Here is a 20,316-nt window from a genome sequence, read left to right on the forward strand (position 1 = left end):
GAGGGAGACTCCACAACCATTGCAATTTCCCTCGGAGCCAAAGTGGACGAGTCTGAGCGTGCAACTCTCATCGGCTCCGAAGACAGTGGAGCCAATGAAGGTGACCCGCCTCTCGAAGCTCTAGCCGTCGACTCCGAAGCCAGAGGAGTCGAGGCTGGAGGCATCGAGGCAGACCGTTCCGCCCTCGGCTCCGAAGTCCGTGGAGCCGACGGAGAAGCCTGCCGAGATTTCTTTGTAGCCGGTTCCGACGGGCTGGTCGGAGCCGATGATTTCTTCTTCTTTGAAAGTGAAGAGGAAGAAGATAAAGCCTCCTCAAAGGAAGGGGTGATAAGCCCTTTTAAAATCAGTTTATTTTTCCTCTCTTGGAGGACACGGGAGGAAAAAGCGTGACAAACGCTGCATGACTCTTGAAGATGCTTAGGGCCTATACAATAAACGCACAAAGAGTGGTCGTCCGTAATGGACATTTTGTAACTGCATTTAGAGCATTTTTTGAATCCTGATGGTCTGTGCTCTTTCGACATGTTGACACACAAATCACTACCACAGATATATACTTTAAATACACCAATAGCTTAAAGAAATACGTAAACTGAGGACAAGGCCCCTCCAACTTAAACGGGAACACTTGACCCAAATCTAGACTAGCACAGAAAGACTCGCACTAAAAGCTTCAACAACGTGCAAGGGCAAGGCCCCTCTAACTTAAACGGGATCCTTTCCCTCAAACTAAGACAATTTTTCCACAAAAAGACTCAGATCTCAGTCACTCAACAACGAACAGCTGTTAAAACAACTTTTGGGTAGATTAGACAAAAATTTCTGACAGAAATTTTTTAAGTAATAAGCACTTAGCTCGGCCAAGTCCGAGACCACGTCTTTGCTGTAGAAGTGGCAAACGAGATCTGGGGAAGCAGTGGTGGTGCATCCTGGGATGTGGGATAGCTCAGCCAATAAGAGACTTCGTTCTACAGTATAGCGTGCCGAGTCGGAGCTGAGGATCGGCTCCGAACCCATCAGTACAGAATGTAGGCGAAATAGGATCACATTACATCTTCTTGGTTTCCTGATTTCTCAAGTTTCCTAAATACAAATGCAGCAGTGTCAGACAGTAAGTCGACAAATAAATGCAGTTATGTTAAAGTAAAAGCAAATTTAGAACAGAATAAGATTCCTTTTAAAGTGTATAATGATTGTCATACAGTATAGTAATACACATGTAACACTAACAGTTGTCTACTATGGTGTAATAAATATGATTACAAACTTTACAAGAATCTTACTCTGCTCTAATTTGCTTTTACTTGAACATAATGCATTTATCTATTTATCCATTGCTCAACTGACTGTTGCTACATTTCTATGTTAGAATTTGGTGCTGACTACAGAAAACAGCTACCTGCTACAGACTGTCAAACTGTATATCCTAACAATTACATCAGTAGAATTCTAAGTCACGTAACATGGAATCGAGAAGAAAATGGGCTACTGCTCAGCCTACAGTAAACACAACACAAGTTTACCATACTTAACCACAGTTCTACTGAAGTAACTAAAGTAAAATCTATTTTATAATTAGAAAGCCCACTTTACATAGTTACAGCAAAAAGCAATGGTGGTAAAAAAACTCTGCACATGAGTTGCTGCTGGTCTGGTGACGTTACAAGTGAATCTGGACAGCTTGTCACGGAGTTTAAGGAGATCTGTCCATTTGAAATCGCTGAATCCAGAAGTACTGGCTTCAAAGGTTTTAAAGATTTTGAAAAAGGTTACACGTTCATATTCAGACTTATCCAGGAATACAGAAACTATAGGGTGGTACATGTAGCAGCTATTTTGGTTAGGACGAGATCAGGACTACTATTTCCTGTAATTGTTTTGTTAATTATCTGTTCCAAAAAAGTTTTATTTATTAAGTCGTAAGAGTCTCTGGAAATACCCACCTTTGGAGCTTGCTGAGAGGTAGCTGAAATCTCACAATATAAATGCTTTTTTGATAACAGGCAGTTTCTAAAATATACTTGGGAATCTTGTATGGTCATCAGGGGACACGGAGGGTGTTCTCTAGTAGGCTGATGGTTTGTGTTGTTCAGGGTACAAATTAAAATTAGTTCAGTTTGACTATCTGGGAATCTGTCTAGAGATGAAGTGGTCTTTGACAAATAAGAAAATGTTACCACAGTTTTCATCATGTCTGAATACACAGTAGACACAAAACTGAGGTACGGAAGGGGTGCTTAAGTACACAAACGTGATTGTGTTTTAAGTTGCAGGAAATCCTCAAGATCAGGCAATCTTAAGATTCCTAGGTGTTGAGAAGAGCCACCTTGACATAATCTGATTTGGGGTTGGAAACTACACTGATATCTGCTTAGTTGGGATGTCCATTAGTCAGACGCTGCATAAAATGGCACTATGAAGGCAGCAAGGACTTTAGTAAGTATGCAGAAGTAATATAATAGGCAGTACAGGCAATGCCAGTTGGACTGTCACTCATCTCCTCCTAAGTCTCTCAGGGTTAGATGCCTCACATTACTCACACCCACATGGATTAACAGTAGGCTGTAAACACATTTTTATCTGGTAAAATAGGCTTTAGAGTTCTTAGGATATCATGGATCCTTTCACCAGAAGACAACTACTTATAATCCTGTTTTTGTCCAGTACTGTGAGTGTGGAGTTAGTGTGCCTGATGACAACAGGAGTTACCAATTACTAAGACATCACTGTGTATACTCAAGTAATTTGAAGGATGGTTTACAGTCTACCTCCTACTGACTCTTTACCTATTTGAGAATAAGATGCTGATGTGGTGTTGGATATCTGCTGAGACCTAGTCTTTTTAATCCTAGGAGGCTTTGGTAGTGATTATTATTATTTTTTTTTTTTTTACAGTCTCAGCTTATGTCAGTTTAGTGAAGTTGAAATGAAATTAATGTGGTACTGTGTGATGCTCTCAGGCCTTTTCACTGGGTGAGAGGGATGCCTCCAGATTGCATAGATATTTACATCTTTGCAAGACCGAATTATTCTTGTTTAGTAGAAGTTCATAGCCTGTGAACATACTGCAATTCCTACGCTGCCTGAGAGTAAGAAATGCTAAGGATAAAAGCAGGTTTAGTTTCCACTGTACCCAAATGTGGCTAGGGTTTAGTTTTGTCCAAGTGCTCAAGACACACTCTTGCCTGACTAGAAGTAGGGTGTAGAAAGAGAACTAAGCTAAATGGAGGCACAACTAATTCTGAGTAGCTACGAGTGGTTTTGTGCACTCATGCACGCACTACCTGAGAACAACATAGCTGGAGCAGCAACAAGTCTGTTCAACTGATGGCAGCACAGTAACACTGAGGAAACAGACAGCAGAACTACAGTTTGTCTGCACAAATGCATTCAACCCAAAGGCAGTAACTTAGCAAAGAAATGCTTGACTAGCAACTTGATGACAGCCTTATGCAACCATGTGCAGCTTTCAGCAATACAGCTATGCTGAAATGTTCAGTGAGCATGTTAGCCAACAGCCAAACTCCCAATGAGTTTGTCCAATGAAAAGTGCCAACTAGCTATCATACATCACATACACTGCCATCGTATACAGTGCTGTGGCACACACGCTAGCGCATATATATATATATATATATATATATATATATATATATATATATATATATATATATATATAAAGCAAACATCTGAAACTGTGTATTCTGACTGGCTATATCAGCAGTAATTTGAACTCCCAGAAGAGCAGCAAATTATCCTATTCCATAAGATAATCACTAGCAATATTCCAAGATGGCCCCAAACACTGCCAAACTACGTTGAGCCCAGATAGCAATACTCACTGAAATCAGCAAAAAAAAAAAAAAAATCTCAGATAGTAAACAGCAATTTTAGAAAATTAACACACACCTCCCTGGCATCTGAGAGGGCAGAAAAAAATGGTCAAATCTGGTTCCATCAAGAGCTCAAATGCATAACGTCAGCATTCCAATACTCAGCCTCCAGGGTATCACATTCCAGAATGATCCTCTGCATTCTTTCCCTAAGCCTCAGCTCTAGAACACGACAAGCTGTAACTTTTATCTGTCACTACTATAGAAATGCACTATAGTACTAGTATACTACAGTTTTACTGCTGTCACTGGTCCAGGATCAGAGCCTCAACACCTGCTTGCAAAGTGTATAATCCTTCCTGATTTAGATCCCATGCAACTAACTGACATCAAGACAGGCTATAGTTTTAACTTATTCCCCGGTGTCTGAAGAGTGTGGAGGACAGTTTTCAGTACCTGCAAGATAACATGTAGCAGTCTCTTGCGAATACTCTACCAACATTAAAACAAAGGTGGCTTAACCTCCAAAGACTGCAGTTGTGACAGAACCCCAAAACAGACACAGGCAGGGGTTCAAAGGGGCCACCACGAGCCAGTGCTCAGGTATGAAAGTATCAAGAGACTACTCTCCTGCAAGGTCTTTGCCATAACTCTCTTAAAAGCTCTGTTGCCGGGGAACATGCCAAAGAAGTGTGGGTGACTCACAGGAAAGTGTAGGGACCTCTTTTGTGGTTCCCTAGTGTTGGTACATGAACAAGAGTCCATCATATCAAGTTATATTGTTTAAAAATTGGGAGGCAGAGGTACGATGTAAAAGACTGAGAATTACCACTGAAAAATTGGGGCAGTGCATATGAATTGTGAAAGTACAGAAGTCCAGCATTAGCTGAATTTCACCCCATCTTTTTTCAGAACAAGGTAAAAGCTACTTCCTCTCAGGCAGAAATAAGCCCCATGACTACTGAAGATTGAGATCAGACCCTCTCTAAAAGCTCACCAAAAAACAGATGGTGCCTCAAAAGAAGCCCTTGACAGACTGATGTCAAGAAGCTTTCAGATGTTGCCCTTTTTTTCACCATGACCAAAATTCACAAGTCTTAGGAGACAACTCTACATAAATGACCTCCCAGATGAAATTCTGGTCAGCAGTCATGACTGTTTTAGGGTTCCCTGGGACTGCTATAATATGTGTGTACCAGAAGAGACAAAACTGTCTGACAAATGGGGGTGTCTCCTCATTTACCTGTAATGAGTATGAACTGGTGTGTCTAAGGTGACAGCAGTGGTGGAAAAGCCTTCCGTCTCACTGGAACACCTCAACTTCTTGAAAAGACACACCTTTGAAGACACTCCCCACAAGGAAAGGGCATACAATGTTTACTACGCTTATCTTGAAAGGAAAACCTTAGCTGCATCTTGTGGTTGCTGGCACAAGTGACTGCTGCTTTGGCCACTGACTTACCACAGACAAAATGCATCAGTAAAACAAGGGAGGAGAAATTAGCAAGAATTAGTGGGGGAAAAAAATTGCTCACCAGAAATTTTCTTTTGGGTGATCGCCCCTAACCCATGAAAGTAAATACCCACAAGGGGAAAGCCACTCCAACAAAACTGTTAGCAATGAAGCTTGAGGCTATTTGCCATCAATAGTGGGCAAGATACAGAAACAAAGATGAAGAGTAAGGGACTGTGGGTAAGAGGAGGAGTTGAAGCCTGGCAACATTTACACTGGTGTCAAGGTGACTGCAAGCACAAGCTGCAGTCCTGAACAGGATGTGAATGAACCAAACCATGGTATATCACTCTCCTTTTCAAGTGGGAAAACATAAAATATTGATTTTTCTTTTTTTAGTTCTGTGATGGGCAGAAGAGAAACACTGACATTAGCCTTCAGGTACTTCCACCCATGGCATGCTCTTCAGTCAGGCCTGCAGAAAGACAAACTAATTCTTACCTCATCAGCTTAATGCCGATGAAACCCTCCTTTGTGGTGTCAGTAATTGGAATGACCTCCACAAATCAGAAAACAGCATTTCTCAGAGATGTTGGCCTGTTTCTTCTGCTATATATAATACTTTATACATAAGCACATTTACCCCCAAGTCCAGCAATTTCCCTTACCCAGACAATAACAAGCAACTTCCTGTGAATCGAGAAACAGCACTAAAGATCAGACCTGTACAATGCTGGTAAGTGTTAAGCGATATACAAGTAAATTCCTGCGTCACTTAAAGGAACTTCAAAAGCTAAGGCTGAAGGGAGAACATGCTCACCCACAGGGGGATGGGAAGGGGGACAACTCATGACATATCAAGGAGAGTCTTCTCATAAATTAATAGATATGGAAAAAAAAATTAGAGCTAGAGACTCTTTTTTGATGGGTCCAGGGTTAGGTTGGCTAATAATTCTCTTCCAATCAGAATTTGGCATTTTTTTCCAAGAACTCTCTCATTTGGGGAAGTCCAGACACCCAGCCATTGCATACTGTGATGTAGAACACCAGGTACATAAATATACTCCTCCACACGTCGCCAGTTCACCTTCTAGTTACTAGTCATCACCCACCTGCAAATCAACACTACATTTTAAAACAAGAAAAAAAAAACTACTTGCCTCTCCCAGACTGGTTACTGAGGAAGAACCATTCAGCGACAGAGAGAGATGGGAAATGGTATACCCAACCGGTCAAGAAAGGCCTCTCTAGATTAATTTGTACTGTAAGAATATGTCTGCTATAACTACGTGGACCATCCTGTACAGCTGAATCCCAAACAGTACCAGCAGGGTGGAAGGAATGAGTTTTGGGAGCAGGCATCCTAAAAGTGAGACAAATCCAAGAGTCACTGCAGTGACATTAAATTTTTGGTGAAGGTGGATATGGATGTACAAATGTCTAAAAAAAAACAGACATGCAGCAGCACTGGAGACAGACATTTCATCTACTGGATCGGGCTTTAAGTGCAGCATTTGCTGATGGGCAGTTAGTTGAATGATGGCATGTATCAGTCAATCTACTTGGAAAGTGTCTGGTTGACAACTGCAAGCCCTTCATTCGAAAGACCAAAAGAGATGAACAACCAATCCATTTTTTTTTAAAGCTTGCATACCTTCTGAGGCAGAACTTAAACTGACAGTGCCTGTCTAGAAAGTAGGGCTCTCTCTCCCTTAGTTTCTGCTACCGCAAACAAAACTGGCAGATTAAATTGTTTTGGTGGGGGAGGTGTCCTTCAAAACCACCTTCAGAAGGAAGCAGGAGTTCACTGTGAGGGCCACCCTATCCTTGTGACATACCAGATGTGCATCCTTCCACAATGGTTTGAAGCTCCAAAATGTGATGTTCACAGGTAATGCCACCAGGAATGAAGATTTGCAAGAAACAAACTTGAGTCCGTAAATTTAATGGCACTGATGTAGCAGATGAGCAAACTGGTCCACCATTAAGATACAATAGGGAGAGGCTCTTCAATATGAAACACAGATGCAGCACTCCTATAGGAACTACCTCACCATCTGGCACTGAGCCACAGTCCTTCCTCCACAAGGTCATAATGGGTAGGAGGAGCCTGACCACTTCATAGAGCTGGTGACATTTGAGTCCTTTAGGTGGAAACCTATGAAATGGCCCTCCTTGAAGCTCCAGTCACAGTCTTCTTTCCAGAAAGAGAATGGAAGAAATGCTGGTAGCAGTCTTGGATGGCCATATGGATGTTTACTATGATGATCAGGTATGGGCCTAATGGATTTCAGTGAAGACAGCAAGGACTGAGAATTAAAGCACACGAGTCATAAAGAACTGGGAAACCTAGTGGATAAGCATGCTTACATATGCCTATGTTCTGCATCACAGCATGCATTAATCTGGTGCATAGATGCCCCTGAATGAAGGATTGTGCTGTAAAAACTCCAGATTCTGACAGGTGAAGGATTACACTAACTCTGGAATGCAGGAGAAGGATCCTTGTAATTTGATCACATAGGTTGTGTAATATCAGGGACCCATCTTAATTGGTCCAGTGACTGTGTTTAACGCCATGTTTTATACCTACACAGAAAATTAACCAGAGGACCACACTAAAACACAGCTAAGAACTCAAAATCCTGAAATAATGGCATACAAAGAATGCCAGACTCTCAGAGCTGTGGTTATTATAATGCTCAGAGAATTATATCCCAGACAGCAAGTGGCTGTGATGCAGATGTCCGTAATAAAGACAAAGTGCACACTATGACTAGTCAATTCTATGATGCTTTGGAGTCTTAACTGCAGCTTTCACTAGGTAGTGGTTAGCTGCCTATGGCAAAACAGAATGCAGACAGAACTGCACTGTACTTGGAAAGGATTGGTTTGGCAAATGCAAGGCATTCCCTCCTTGCAGCAACAGAGATGAACAACTGAGATGCCTTTCTATAGGAGCACAGGAAATTACTAGGCTAATGGCCCGAGGGCCCTTACAAGCCTAGCCAAATTTTACCATTGTTACCATGATCAGCACCTACTGCACCTATCCAAGAGTGACACAGGAAGAACCCCAAAGAGAATTTACAGTTACCCATCCAATCGTCCAGATTATGCTTGAAGAGGGCCAATGAGGTACTCTTGATGTGAAGTGGGAGTCTATTCCAAAGGTGTGGTAACCTCTGGGAGACAAATCTGCCCTCCAGCAGGTTCTATTGATGTTGCATATCAGGTTTAGGCCTTTAGAGCAAGTAACCTGTGTGCCATTTGACTTGTGGATGTGCAGCATTTCCAATAAAGCGGGGTCAGAGATTGTCTTACATGCAAGGCAGAGATCGCCTCTGAGTAGTCTGTATGAAACAGAATAAAGTGACAGTGATTTCCGCTGGTCCACATACAATAGCTGCTGAAGACCTTAAATTTTCTTTGTAAGGAACCTTTGTGGTTTCTCCACAATTGCTGCAGGTGCTCTGAAAGGTACATTCCAAAAGGGGTGTTGTACTCAATTATTGACGTAACAAGTGAAGAGTAGATGGAGGTGATAACTTCACTTTTTCTCAAGGCTATGCCCTAACTTATGAGGTGAGCCATAAAGATTGCCTTTTTTATTGCTCTGGGGACATGGTGATCAAAGACAAGGCCCAGAGCGGTCATCACTGAGTGTGTATTAAGGGTACTGCAATTGCTGTGGTAATTTGCAGGAACATCGCTCTTGCCAAAAGGGATGACGATACATTTTTCTTCACCCAGTTTGAGGCCATGACTTTGGCACCAATCATTTGTTTGCGTAAGACCTTCTTTGAAGGATGTTGACATCGAATGGAGATTCTATGACTACACCTAGTTTGCAGCAGTCATCAAACTTAGTCAGCTATAGCCTCTTGGTTTTAGCTGGTACTTCGGAGAAATAAATTCCAAACAGTAGAAGGAACGATCCCTGTGGAATACCACTGGTGTAATGGGTCTGCTGTTGGAGGTGGATTCCCCTATTTTGACTGTATGGGTTCTATCAGAGAGGCAGTTTGCAACCCACCTTACAATATAAGGGTTGATGCCTAGTTGAGAGAGTTTGTCAATGATGCCTGAGTGAGGGATAGTGTCATATGCCATGACCAAGTCTAGGTAGGCCGTACACAGATTTCCCCTCATCCAGAGCCCTTGTAACTGTCTCAAAGATGTCCAGCAGGTTTAACAAGCATGATCTCACCTTGACAAATCCAAATTGGGTAGGATCTAGTGTTTGGAGATTACCTACATCGTTGTTAACAAGGTCCATGAGAATTCCCATGCAGGTAAGGCTAGTCAGGCTATTATATCAGTTCCCAGGGTCAGTAGAAGCACCATCTTTGTGCAGGGGGATAATAGTGGTTGTTTTCCATTCAGCTGGGATGAAGCAAGTGCTTAGACTGTGACTGAAAAAAGTAACCAATGGTGATGCTAATTCTTGTTTGAGCCCATGTAGGACGCAGCCTGGGATGTTATCAGGTCCCACTGATGCTGTGTTTTTGGCCTCAGGGTGGGCATTTACGACCTGCCCTTTAGAGATACAAGGTAGGGGACAGGTGGTAGGGATGTCATGAAGTACATGTGACTGGGACGGGAGAGTGAAGTTTTCCCTGAACCTGTTGGCTAGCAGGTTAGCTATGTCCACCAGCTCTGTGTATGACTTACCATTAACTACCAGTTTGGCACAATTCTGAGCCTTACATTTTAGGTTACGGATGTAACTTAAGAACGCCTTATGGTTGTCCTTGGTTAAGGAAGCTAACCTGGATTCGTAGTTCACCTTGGAGGACTTCACAAAAAGTCTTATTTAAGTTGAGCAAGGAGGGTCTTCATTTTACAGCCTGCTCCTATTTTCTCTTGGACAGCATTTTCTTCCTTTTATTGTAAAGCCTGTTAATGGTGGTTGTCCACCAGGCAGGTTTGCTTTCCCTTGAAGAGCTTGTTTTGGTCCTAACAGGTACTGCCAAGTCAATGCAGTTATAGAGGTGCTTGCATAGGGCATTATTGTAGAGCTTGGCATAGTTACTGGTTCTGTGTGAGGGGAGAGGTGCAATTAAGCTATTTATATTATCCCGTAAGAGGTTATAATCTGCTTTGGAGAAGTTCTTTTTAGTCTAGTTGCTGCTAGGGGAGGGTCAGGTGTGACAGTTGCTTCAAATGAGACTGATTTGTGGTCAGATCTCAACAGGGATGAACTCACAGTGGGGGAGCTACAGTGGTCTCCCATATTTGTAAGCACCAGGTCCAGCATGTTGGTGCCCCTGCTGGGGGTGTCAACGAGCTGGTCCAGGGCAGTGGAGCTATTAAAGTTGAAAAACCTTTAGGCAGGTGAGTTTGAGCACAAGTAATTTACCCAGTCAATGAAGTCACCCAAAAGTATGGTGTTAGGATGTATCTTGATAGACTTAAGTTGATCCAAATAGGCAGAGTGGGTCTCCTGATTCATTGATGGGGTTCTATAGCTGGCAGTGACTTGAATAGTTGTCCTAACAATGGTTAATTTCACCTGAAGTATCTCTAGGGCATCATACTGTTCGACCAATCTGGAGGTGTATTTATTCTTGATGAATATTGATACACTGTCTCCTTTAGTTTTCTTGCCTTCAGTTTGTGGTCTGAATGTGTGAAAGGACGTGTAACCCAGTATGGCTGGGGTGCTCTCCACAACCTTGAACCATGTCTCTGTGACATGTCTACTGCCTCCAGGGTGACGACTGCTTCCAGTGAGTGCAGTTTCATTTTAAGACTCTTAGTGTTTAGCAACATGACCTTGAGGTTGTTTTTGGTTGGTATTTTTACATCGGGAGTTTTGTCCTTCTGACACTGCCTAAAAAAGGCACTATGGGGATGACAAGAGCCTTAGTCAGTAGCCAAAATCCCAGGGTTGACAGATGAAGACCATCTCTGGCAAAGCATCGAAGTCTGCCAATCATGTCATCCCAGGCTGACAGATACAGGATTCCCTTAGAATGACACCAAAAACTAAGCCAATTATTGAAGTTGGAGGATCCTGTAGTAAACCTGATTAACTTTCCACTACTTATACTCTACTTCAAAACTATCTCCTACTTCCTACCTACTTGCTCTCCTTTCTATAACTAATCACTTCTAATTTCCCTTATTCTTAGCTCTCTTTTCTTGTACTTCCCTCCTGTATCAATATCTGATAAAGTATTTTTTAACGTTATATAATGTCTTTGACTTTAACTGTGTGTGGTAATTATTTCATTTAATATCGTTATCTTACTTAGTATTTTATGTTTGTATAGGTATTTTTGTTTTATTTTGGGGACTGTGTGAGTCAGTAATTAACTCACTTAGTAATAATAATAAGTAACTGTACAGTTGTTAGTTTTTGTCTATTCAAACTTTCTTTAAAACACAAGTATGTTTCCTTTTTGTATTCTCTGTGGAGCTTTTCTCCCCGGGCCTCTACTGAAAATGGAAATATCTCCAGCTAGACTAGCCCGGTCAACAAATGTAAAATAAAATAAAAAATAAAGTCAATAGTTTTCTGTTTGTATTGAGGAATCATTCTAGGAGAAGGTAAAATGCTGCTTACGGCTGAGGACATACCTGCCTGACAGAAACAGTCTGAGAGCTCAGTCACATCTCTCTTTATATAGTTCACAGAGGTACATCTCAAGTCTTTCACACCAACATGGACTATGACAGAGTCATAATGGTAACTGTTGTTGTGAGAGTTGAGTGATGTGCGACATGGAGGATCCTGGCACCTGACAAGACAGCTGACAGTGACCTTCTCCTTATCCAACCTGGTGAGAAGGACATCTGCATGTCTCATGATGGAGTCTCCTATGACTAATAGGTTAGGTTTAGTGTTTAGCCTTATGGGCTTGACAGGTGAGACACTGGTGCATGAGCTGTTGTATATACTGTGTTCTGCAGAGGAAGTATTGTGTGTAGCATGCTTGTGTTTAGGTAAGTTTGCGGCAAGGACTTCTGTGTATGTAGGTGTGTGTGATGTGTGTTTGGGTGGAACAGGTGGTGAGGTGTGCGTGTTGGCAACCTGCTCAGTGTCAGATGTACTGACTGATGTGTGAGAGAACATTGATTCAAGGTTGTTACTACAGTTTAATCTCTCTCATGTTGAGTTTGTGTCGACTAGAAGTAGAGGGTTGTCTGTGTACATGAGGCAGTTGCTACACTGCCTCAGGATGCTCATTTCGACCAACCTGGCTGTAGAAATTGTGGGAACTTATCCGTTCAAAGTGCCAGGTGAATTTATATGGACAGAAATAGGAATATGGTGGGAAAGGGGTCACACACAGGAATAACTAGTGGGTAAGTTGTGTTAATACCTCAGAGGCCAGGCTTAATGCTACACTAGTACGTAGACCGGGACTCAGAAAAACTATTGAGGCTATTACAATGGGATCCTTACACAGATTTACTAGTACTGCATCTTTGCTCGGAAATGTGCTAAAGATGAGGAACTACACTGTTGGGATACAGCTGTATCTAAGGGAAACACTGTCAAAGTTATCTGTCTGGCTATGGCACACAATTGCACAGCAGTCCACAATGCTGTGTGATGAGCAAACAAGCAGACACCCACTCAAGGGTGGGGGTTAAATACCAGAAGTTTAAAACATAAAACAACTTTAAAAAAGGTCAAAAGAACAAATGAGGTGCTTACTCCAAACCGTAGACCAGCCAACCTTTACCAGCCAGAGACCAATCAGCACAATCCTCTCATTAGAGTGCAGAAGGGCCAAGATGGTCTGGAAAACGTGCTCAAAACAAACAACCAGGCCCAGAAACACAACCCCAAGTCTGGACTATGCTTCAGCTACTAACTACACTATTTTAGGCAGAAATGTTTACCACAGCAGTGAGAGACAAAATAAATGTTTTAAACAAAAAAAAGTGCAAGGGGATTCTAGAGAATGCTTTTAACTGCAAACAAATCAGTTGTAGGACACTCCTTGGCAGGAATATCAAATCAAACAAACAGATGCTTAACAAATGGAAAAAAAATTTCTAGTTAATACCTTTCAAACAGTGAAAATGGATAAAAAAAGCTTTACAAACAATGAAAACAGTAACTAAAATGATTTAGCAGGCCCAGGAAGGCAGACAACTGCAGTACAACAGCGCAATTTGTTTATAGTAATAAAATACATTTAAAAAGTTGGCAGAAGACAATAAAACATGTAATATATAGTAAGAATAAACAATAAATAGTAAACACATGAAAGAAAACACACTACACCCAAAGACTAATGTATACTGAGGCAAAGACTAATGTATACTGAGGCACTTAAAGCAATCTTCCTAGACAGAGATCACTTAGACTGCCCATTGGGAAAGCTATGCCTCAGCAAGCCAAAAGGACATTCAGAAAAAACAACTAGTACCACACAGTCACTCGTAATGGAGCCCCAAACACTAAGCCCCTACGACAAGCAAACAAACCTCCCAGGAATCTTGTAATAAGGGACTCCATTGTATGATGTACTGGTGCCCCTCTAATCAGACAGAATAAGGAGAACATAACAGTTGCTTATTTGGAGCCAAGATCTGCAAAATCATGCATGCACTTAACTCGTTACACAGCAGGTACTGGTATGATTCCATCATAGTCCATTTATTTATTTTATTGACATTTGTTGGCCGGGAAAGTCCGACTGGGATAGAAGCCCATTTTCAGCAGACAGCCGGGGAGAAACGCTCCACAAACACATAATTACACAGTATTTTACAAGAATTTACAGAAATTAAATTACAATATAACAAAACGAGAAACAGACTAATAAATTGTGGGAAGTAACATCAGAGAAAAAAAAAGTAATTTACAAGATATATATACACAGTTTTCGTTAATATTGAAATAGGTTGAAAGTTAAAGGAAAAGATCACTAGAGGGGTATTGTTAGGTTGAAAGAATTAATAAAGGGAAAGAAAAATCCCTAGTGGGTTAGTTTTAAAGAGGTGAGGGATAAGAATGATAGTTAAGGTTAGTAAGATGTATAGATGTTTAAAATAATTTACAGATCAAAAAGAGTTTCCTACTGGTTTTGATGGGTAAAGATTGGGGTAAGCTAAAGAAGGCTCAAAGAGGGTATGATGTTTATTTAGGCGTAAATGACCTGAGACATACTTCCCAGGACTATATGAAGAGAGACATTATGGAGCTCTCAGGCTGGTATGAGCCTAGCACTGGAGAACTACAGTATCATCACTGAGGATGATGCCACATTACGAGTAAAGGATGGTGGATTTCAACCTTTGGCGGTCTTTATAGTGTAATTCTAAAGGAATCCAATATTTTTCAGGTTAGTAATACATGGATAAATGACATTGCTTTGCCAAGGATGGTCTGCACCTGTCCTCTCTATGCTTATGAATACTGGCTAAAACTTTATCCTCCCCCATAGTGCTGTTTTATAGGCAATGCCAAACTGATAAATCTACCAACACAGCAAAATCAACTCAAATGAACCTCAAGGTGGTAATGCTCAATGCCAAGAGCCTAAATTAAACACTACACTCCCTCTGAGCCCTCACACTTGAGAATATAGACATCTGTGCATTTACTAAGACATGGTCTGAAGCAGCAAATAGTACCCCAGCAGTGCAAGATTTCCGTGCCTTCTATACTTTTAGATCAGAAGCTACACAGACAAGGGCTAAAAGTGTAAGTATCTCGATATGCATCAATAAAAAGCATACCCCTAGGTTGGTCAAACAGGATAACTCACTGGAGTTTCTCCACGCGCAGATCAACATACACAAAATCCCATACCATATCCTAGCCAGCTACAGGTCACCTGCCACGTACCAAGAAGCTCAGAATACATACTTGGACATACTGCAGACACTTACCGTCCAACCCAACACCTTACTCATGGGAGACTTTAACTACTCCTCTACAGACTGGTAATCCTACATGGCACAGAAATTCCTAAACTTCTTAAACACAAACACCCTTAACCAAGCAGTGACTATGCCCACTATTGGCTCCAACATACTGGACTTCATACTCACAAATATGGCCTTCTTCCGCTATGTCAGAAACCTCAAGGGCAGCACACAGCAATGTGAACTCGTGGTCAATCGTGCCACCTGATGGGGTGACACAAGGTACCACCCTGCTCAAATGGAGAACAATTACCATGTTGAGAATGATATCCATTTGGCAATGCAGCCCTATTAAGTGGAAGGCTTCCCATCATACGCAACCTCTGAAACATATATCTGGCAAAATTCCTCAAGAATCACAAGCTCTAAAGTAAGGCCATGAATTGAGACTTTCATTTCAACTGAAGCAGATATCCCTTGTCTTTGCCTGGAGGGTTTCTCTACATTACCAGAGACCTGTGAGCCTAGAAGCAAACCCTTTCCAGATAAAGGGGCTACAAGAATAAGTTCTGGCCTTTCTTCTTTCAAACTTTTGTGATCAGACAAAGAATCTGTGACCATGTGTACAGGAATCAACCACACCAGCACAAGCACGCACACACACACACATGTGTGTGTGAAGCAGGTGCTGGCAAGGAGAAAGCCAAGGTGCACCTTCCCCACTCAAAAAGACCAAAACCAAGGGCTGTTTTGGACTCAGTACTCAATAGTCAATGGCAGCCTTTCCATCTGAAGGGACTGATGAGCAGAGGAACTCTACATTTATCTCAAGAGGTACAGTACACAACCAGGCCACTTTGTGCTTGTCCTTCTGACAATGCTCAGAAATATACCTGCATGGAGGTCCTGTTTGATAGTTTGTGTGAAGAACTTTCAGTACTGAACATCTGGGGTCTCTGATAATTAACTTCCTAACTATACCAACAGTGCTGGTGCACTACTGTTTTTTTCTTTGGTTAACTTGATGGCCTCACTGATCATTATTATTACTACTACTACTATTGTTATTAGGCCTGAAACTGCACCTTTGCAGATGACAGCAAGGATTGATATCTGAAACATGAGCAGCAAAATAGACCTCGCAGGCATCCGGGATGAGTGTGCTAATGTATCCAGTGAGTACATCATACAGTGTCATCCATGGAACACACATCTATGAATGTGGGATTTTGCTGAAAAAAAAAAGTCAGAATATGACTGGTGATGTAATTCCTAACTCAGGAATCATTCAGGAGATTCCTTAATGGTAAGACCTACAGCTACACGAAGGGGAGAGAAAGAGAAACCAGCTACTTACCTGTGCAGAGAATGGATTCTTTGCCTCTGTGTCAACAGCAAAAAGTTTCTCCACCAAATCAAGTTTAAATTCATTGTCAATATCACTCTCTACTCTGAAACAGTAGTCCGAGGGACTGCTTGGCTGCAAAGGCAAGAATTTCAGATGGTTAAGCAGCTACCAAAAGATGAAAAAACTATTAAGAAATGAAATAAGTGAACAAATTTAAATAACTACTTCCAGTAAATAATACTAACCTCTGTTGAGTTCTGACTAGCGCTGGGGTCAGAAGGACTGTTTGGTTGCTTCTGTGTTTGAGCTACAGTAAAGGAGAGCCCTAGTGGTTCAGGAGGCAGTTCCAACTTTGTTACTACTTCCATATTAAGTGCTGGGTCTGTATCACTTTGCAGTGGTTTTGCTGCTTCTGATGCAGGCAGTGGAGACTTATCCATGCTAGAGTGAACTTTTTCATCTGATGAAAGCATAACATCATCATAGAGTGCAACACTGTCAAGGCTCTGTGCATCTGTATCTGTAACAAATAAATTAAAATTATGTACCCACTGTAAATGCCTGATAATCCTAAAAGGAAATAAACGATAAATGCACACTAGTCTTAGAATGATTTGGCAAGATCCTGTAGGAGCTAAAAACACTAGAAGAGAACTAATAAAGAAGCTATTCACAGACATGGAGTTACAAAAGGAAGTCATGATTAAGACCTATAAGTAACATTTATTTATTTTTGTTTGTTTACCGGGGTAGTGCAGTGATCAGTACAGATGAGTTTCATGTTCAGACATTTGATGTCTTTAATGAGTTGTTTGGTGTAGAAATGCTTACTTAAAAACAGACCCCCATAGATTGACCAGAGTCTTCATTGCAAGCAAACTCTGGACAGAACAAACTCACTCAATAACTCCATCTGGTATGCTTCCTGACCTAGTACATTTAGGGAAAAATGGCCTCCACTATGCTCAAAGTTAAAGTACAGATGAACTTAACTGACAACTCCCAATAGCAATCCGCTCAGGGATCATGTAGATGAAGTCCATGATTTAACAAGATTTGTTATGTCACAAAAGGAAATATTGTCAGCCTAGCTATCTGGAATTTTGTAAATAATTGTATGTCATTTGTGAATATTAACATGATTTATACAGAAGTGGGTCAGACGTTCATACTGCCAACACAGCTGTCTGGAATTTTGTAAATGGTTACGTGTCATTTGTGAATATCAACATGATTCATATGCTTGTGTTACAAATGTATTACGACTGTATGTCATATAAGATGGCTTGCACAGACGTGTGCTGAAGAGGTATGTTGTAGAGTACTCAGCTTAAAGATGTATTCACAGTGTACCCTACTAGAAAACAACGACAATATATACAGACTATTGTAACTGTGTAAATATTGCAACAGTGGGAACTGGCATATAGAAGGTTAACCTGCAGAAATTCAGAAAAATAGTTGAAATTAAATTATTTTATAACTGTGCCATAAAAGATGTTTTAAGTGCGGTAAGAGAATGTCTAGAACTAGAAGTTTTCTGTACTGTCTTTAAATGTGGAGAAATGTAAATTAATTTACAACTTCCATCATTTGCCTTAGATCTAAGAAAAGTCCTTGTTTATGTATTTTCACAGAGAGATGCTAAATACTACCAGCTACAGTGGGGTTTTCACCTGGGATAGTCAGATGACAGAAGTGATGTCATGCTGCAAGTATCCCAGCAGCAATATTTGAGATATTAATTTAAGAACTCTCACAGACATAGTGCATTTTGTATTTTGTCTTTGACCTGACAGGATCAGCTGGAAAACCCACTCACAACATTTGTCTTGCCTGGCTCTGAAGTAAGTTAACTAGCCTACAGTAATTTCTCTTAGATTCAGACAGGAATAGAGTGAAGCATAGCTTAGACATTTTCTTTATTTATTTGAGACAATACTGTTTTAAGTATTTCCTTTGAATTATGATTTTGAACTCTGATGTAACTGTGATTATTTACTCAGTATTTTCTTGTTTTTACTATTTATTATTAAATATATTTAAACCTGTCATTGTGGCTGATATTTGTGAGACATATTTAAGCTCTTAGAGTACTCGCATATCTATTTGGTGACACTATGCAGTAACTGAGACCTGGTTCAAGGCCTCCAGAGAGCACCCCTGCAATACCAGGCTACAACTCTTACCACACTTTTCGGCTACCAAACCAGGATCGAAACACTAAAGGTGGAGGAGTGTCCATATTCACACCACCAGGTTAGTTGCCCAACACAATGCGTCTGAAATTCACCAGGTGCAACTAACACTGGGTAAGACTGCAATCCAAAATGTAGCTTGCAACAGATCCCCCACCATGCCCCAAGATTCTCACTACACCTTTCTAAACATACTGGAAAATATTAATACACAACCAAACACCCTAATACTGGGTGATTTCAACTACCCTGCTATTAACTGGGAAAACTACTCATGCACCAACACCTTTGCCCAACGGTTCTTGGAATTCATAAATTCCAGTGCCCTGGATCAACTAATCTATAGTCCCACTAGGGGCTCCAATATCCTAGACCTGGTCACTACCAACATGGGAAATCGATGCTCCACACTTATGGTCACCCCCTCGTTGGTCAGGTCAGACCATAAGCTAATCACCCTTAACATCCACATCCCACCCTTAGTAAGGAAACCTCCATAAAAAACTTTTCCAAGGCCAACTTCATGCTACTCAAGTCGGAAGTTACAAACTTCATGACACCCATGCAGACGGGAACTCAAAGTTCGACTGCTGAGTCCTACACTAAGGCACTGTACGAGCACATCCACTCATGCATGAATCGTGCCATCCCAAATAGAAACAAGATGCTCTCCTCCAAAAAAAAGGAAGCCAATCTGGTGGTCCCCTGCCATAAACAAACTTTACAACAAAAGGAAAAAACTGTTGCAGAAAAGAGGAAAATCCCAGGATGCAAAAAATTCCCTTACCTGCCTCAGTAAGAAGCTGAGATCCCTCATAAAATCCTCCAAAGCTAGTTACGAAAATAAAATTGCCAAAGATTCCAAAGACAACCACAAGGCATTCAATAACTATGTCAAGAATCTAAATGGCAATGCTCAGATCTGCTCTGAGCTACAACAGAATGGCATTAAATATACTGATCCCAAGGACATTGCCAATATCCTGGCAGATCGATTCAGTGCCAACTTCACCCCCCTCTCACCCCCTAAATGGCCCATCTCAATACTGTAAGATTGCCAAAGTCCGGAAATAACAGCCACACAGGTAAGAAACGCACTCTTCAAAGCTAAGAATACAGCATCCATGGGACCACATGACATCCCGGGCTGTGTACTACATGAACTACAAAATGAACTGGCACCTCACCTAAGTGCCATGTTTAATCATACCCTCACCTCGGGCTTTGTGCCCACTGAGTGACGCACAGCTACAGTTATCCCACTCCACAAGGGGGGATCCACCTTGGATCCGGGAACTACTGCCCCATCAGTCTGATGAGCCTGATCCGCAAGGCCATGGAACGTATTATCATGGAACTTATAAACAAAGACATTGGCAACCTTAACAAATTGGACCCCACCCAGTTTGGGTTCGTGAAGGGCTGATCTTGTCTCCTGAACCTTATTGACTTTTTCGAATCAGTCTCCAGAGCCGTGGACGAGGGTAAGGCAGTCCACACAGCCTATCTGGACCTCGCCAAGGCCTTTGACACCATCCTCCACTCTGGAATCATAGATAAACTTACTAAGCTGGGCATTAATCCCTACGTCACTCGATGGGTTGCCAACTGGCTTACACTAACAGAGCCAACACTGTAAAAGTAGCTGAC

At 41.4% G+C, this 20,316-nt stretch overlaps 1 protein-coding gene across 1 annotated transcript in view; it reads right to left on the reverse strand.

Annotated features, from left to right (window-relative positions):
* The window catches only part of HIF1A (hypoxia inducible factor 1 subunit alpha), a 1,533,321-nt gene that overhangs the window by 475,804 nt on the left and 1,037,201 nt on the right, over nt 1–20,316 (reverse strand). Inside the window, exons 10-11 of the mRNA XM_044074492.1 lie at nt 16,714–16,988; nt 16,478–16,600 (exon numbers count right to left, since the gene is read on the reverse strand). Of these exons, the coding sequence (XP_043930427.1) occupies nt 16,478–16,600; nt 16,714–16,988 (398 nt within the window). The remainder of the gene's footprint in view (nt 1–16,477; nt 16,601–16,713; nt 16,989–20,316) is intronic.

The sequence above is a fragment of the Protopterus annectens genome, chromosome 6.part0 (assembly GCF_019279795.1).
Source record: "Protopterus annectens isolate FY-2018-M chromosome 6.part0, PAN1.0, whole genome shotgun sequence".
In the NCBI taxonomy this organism is placed as follows: Eukaryota; Metazoa; Chordata; order Ceratodontiformes; family Protopteridae; genus Protopterus; species Protopterus annectens.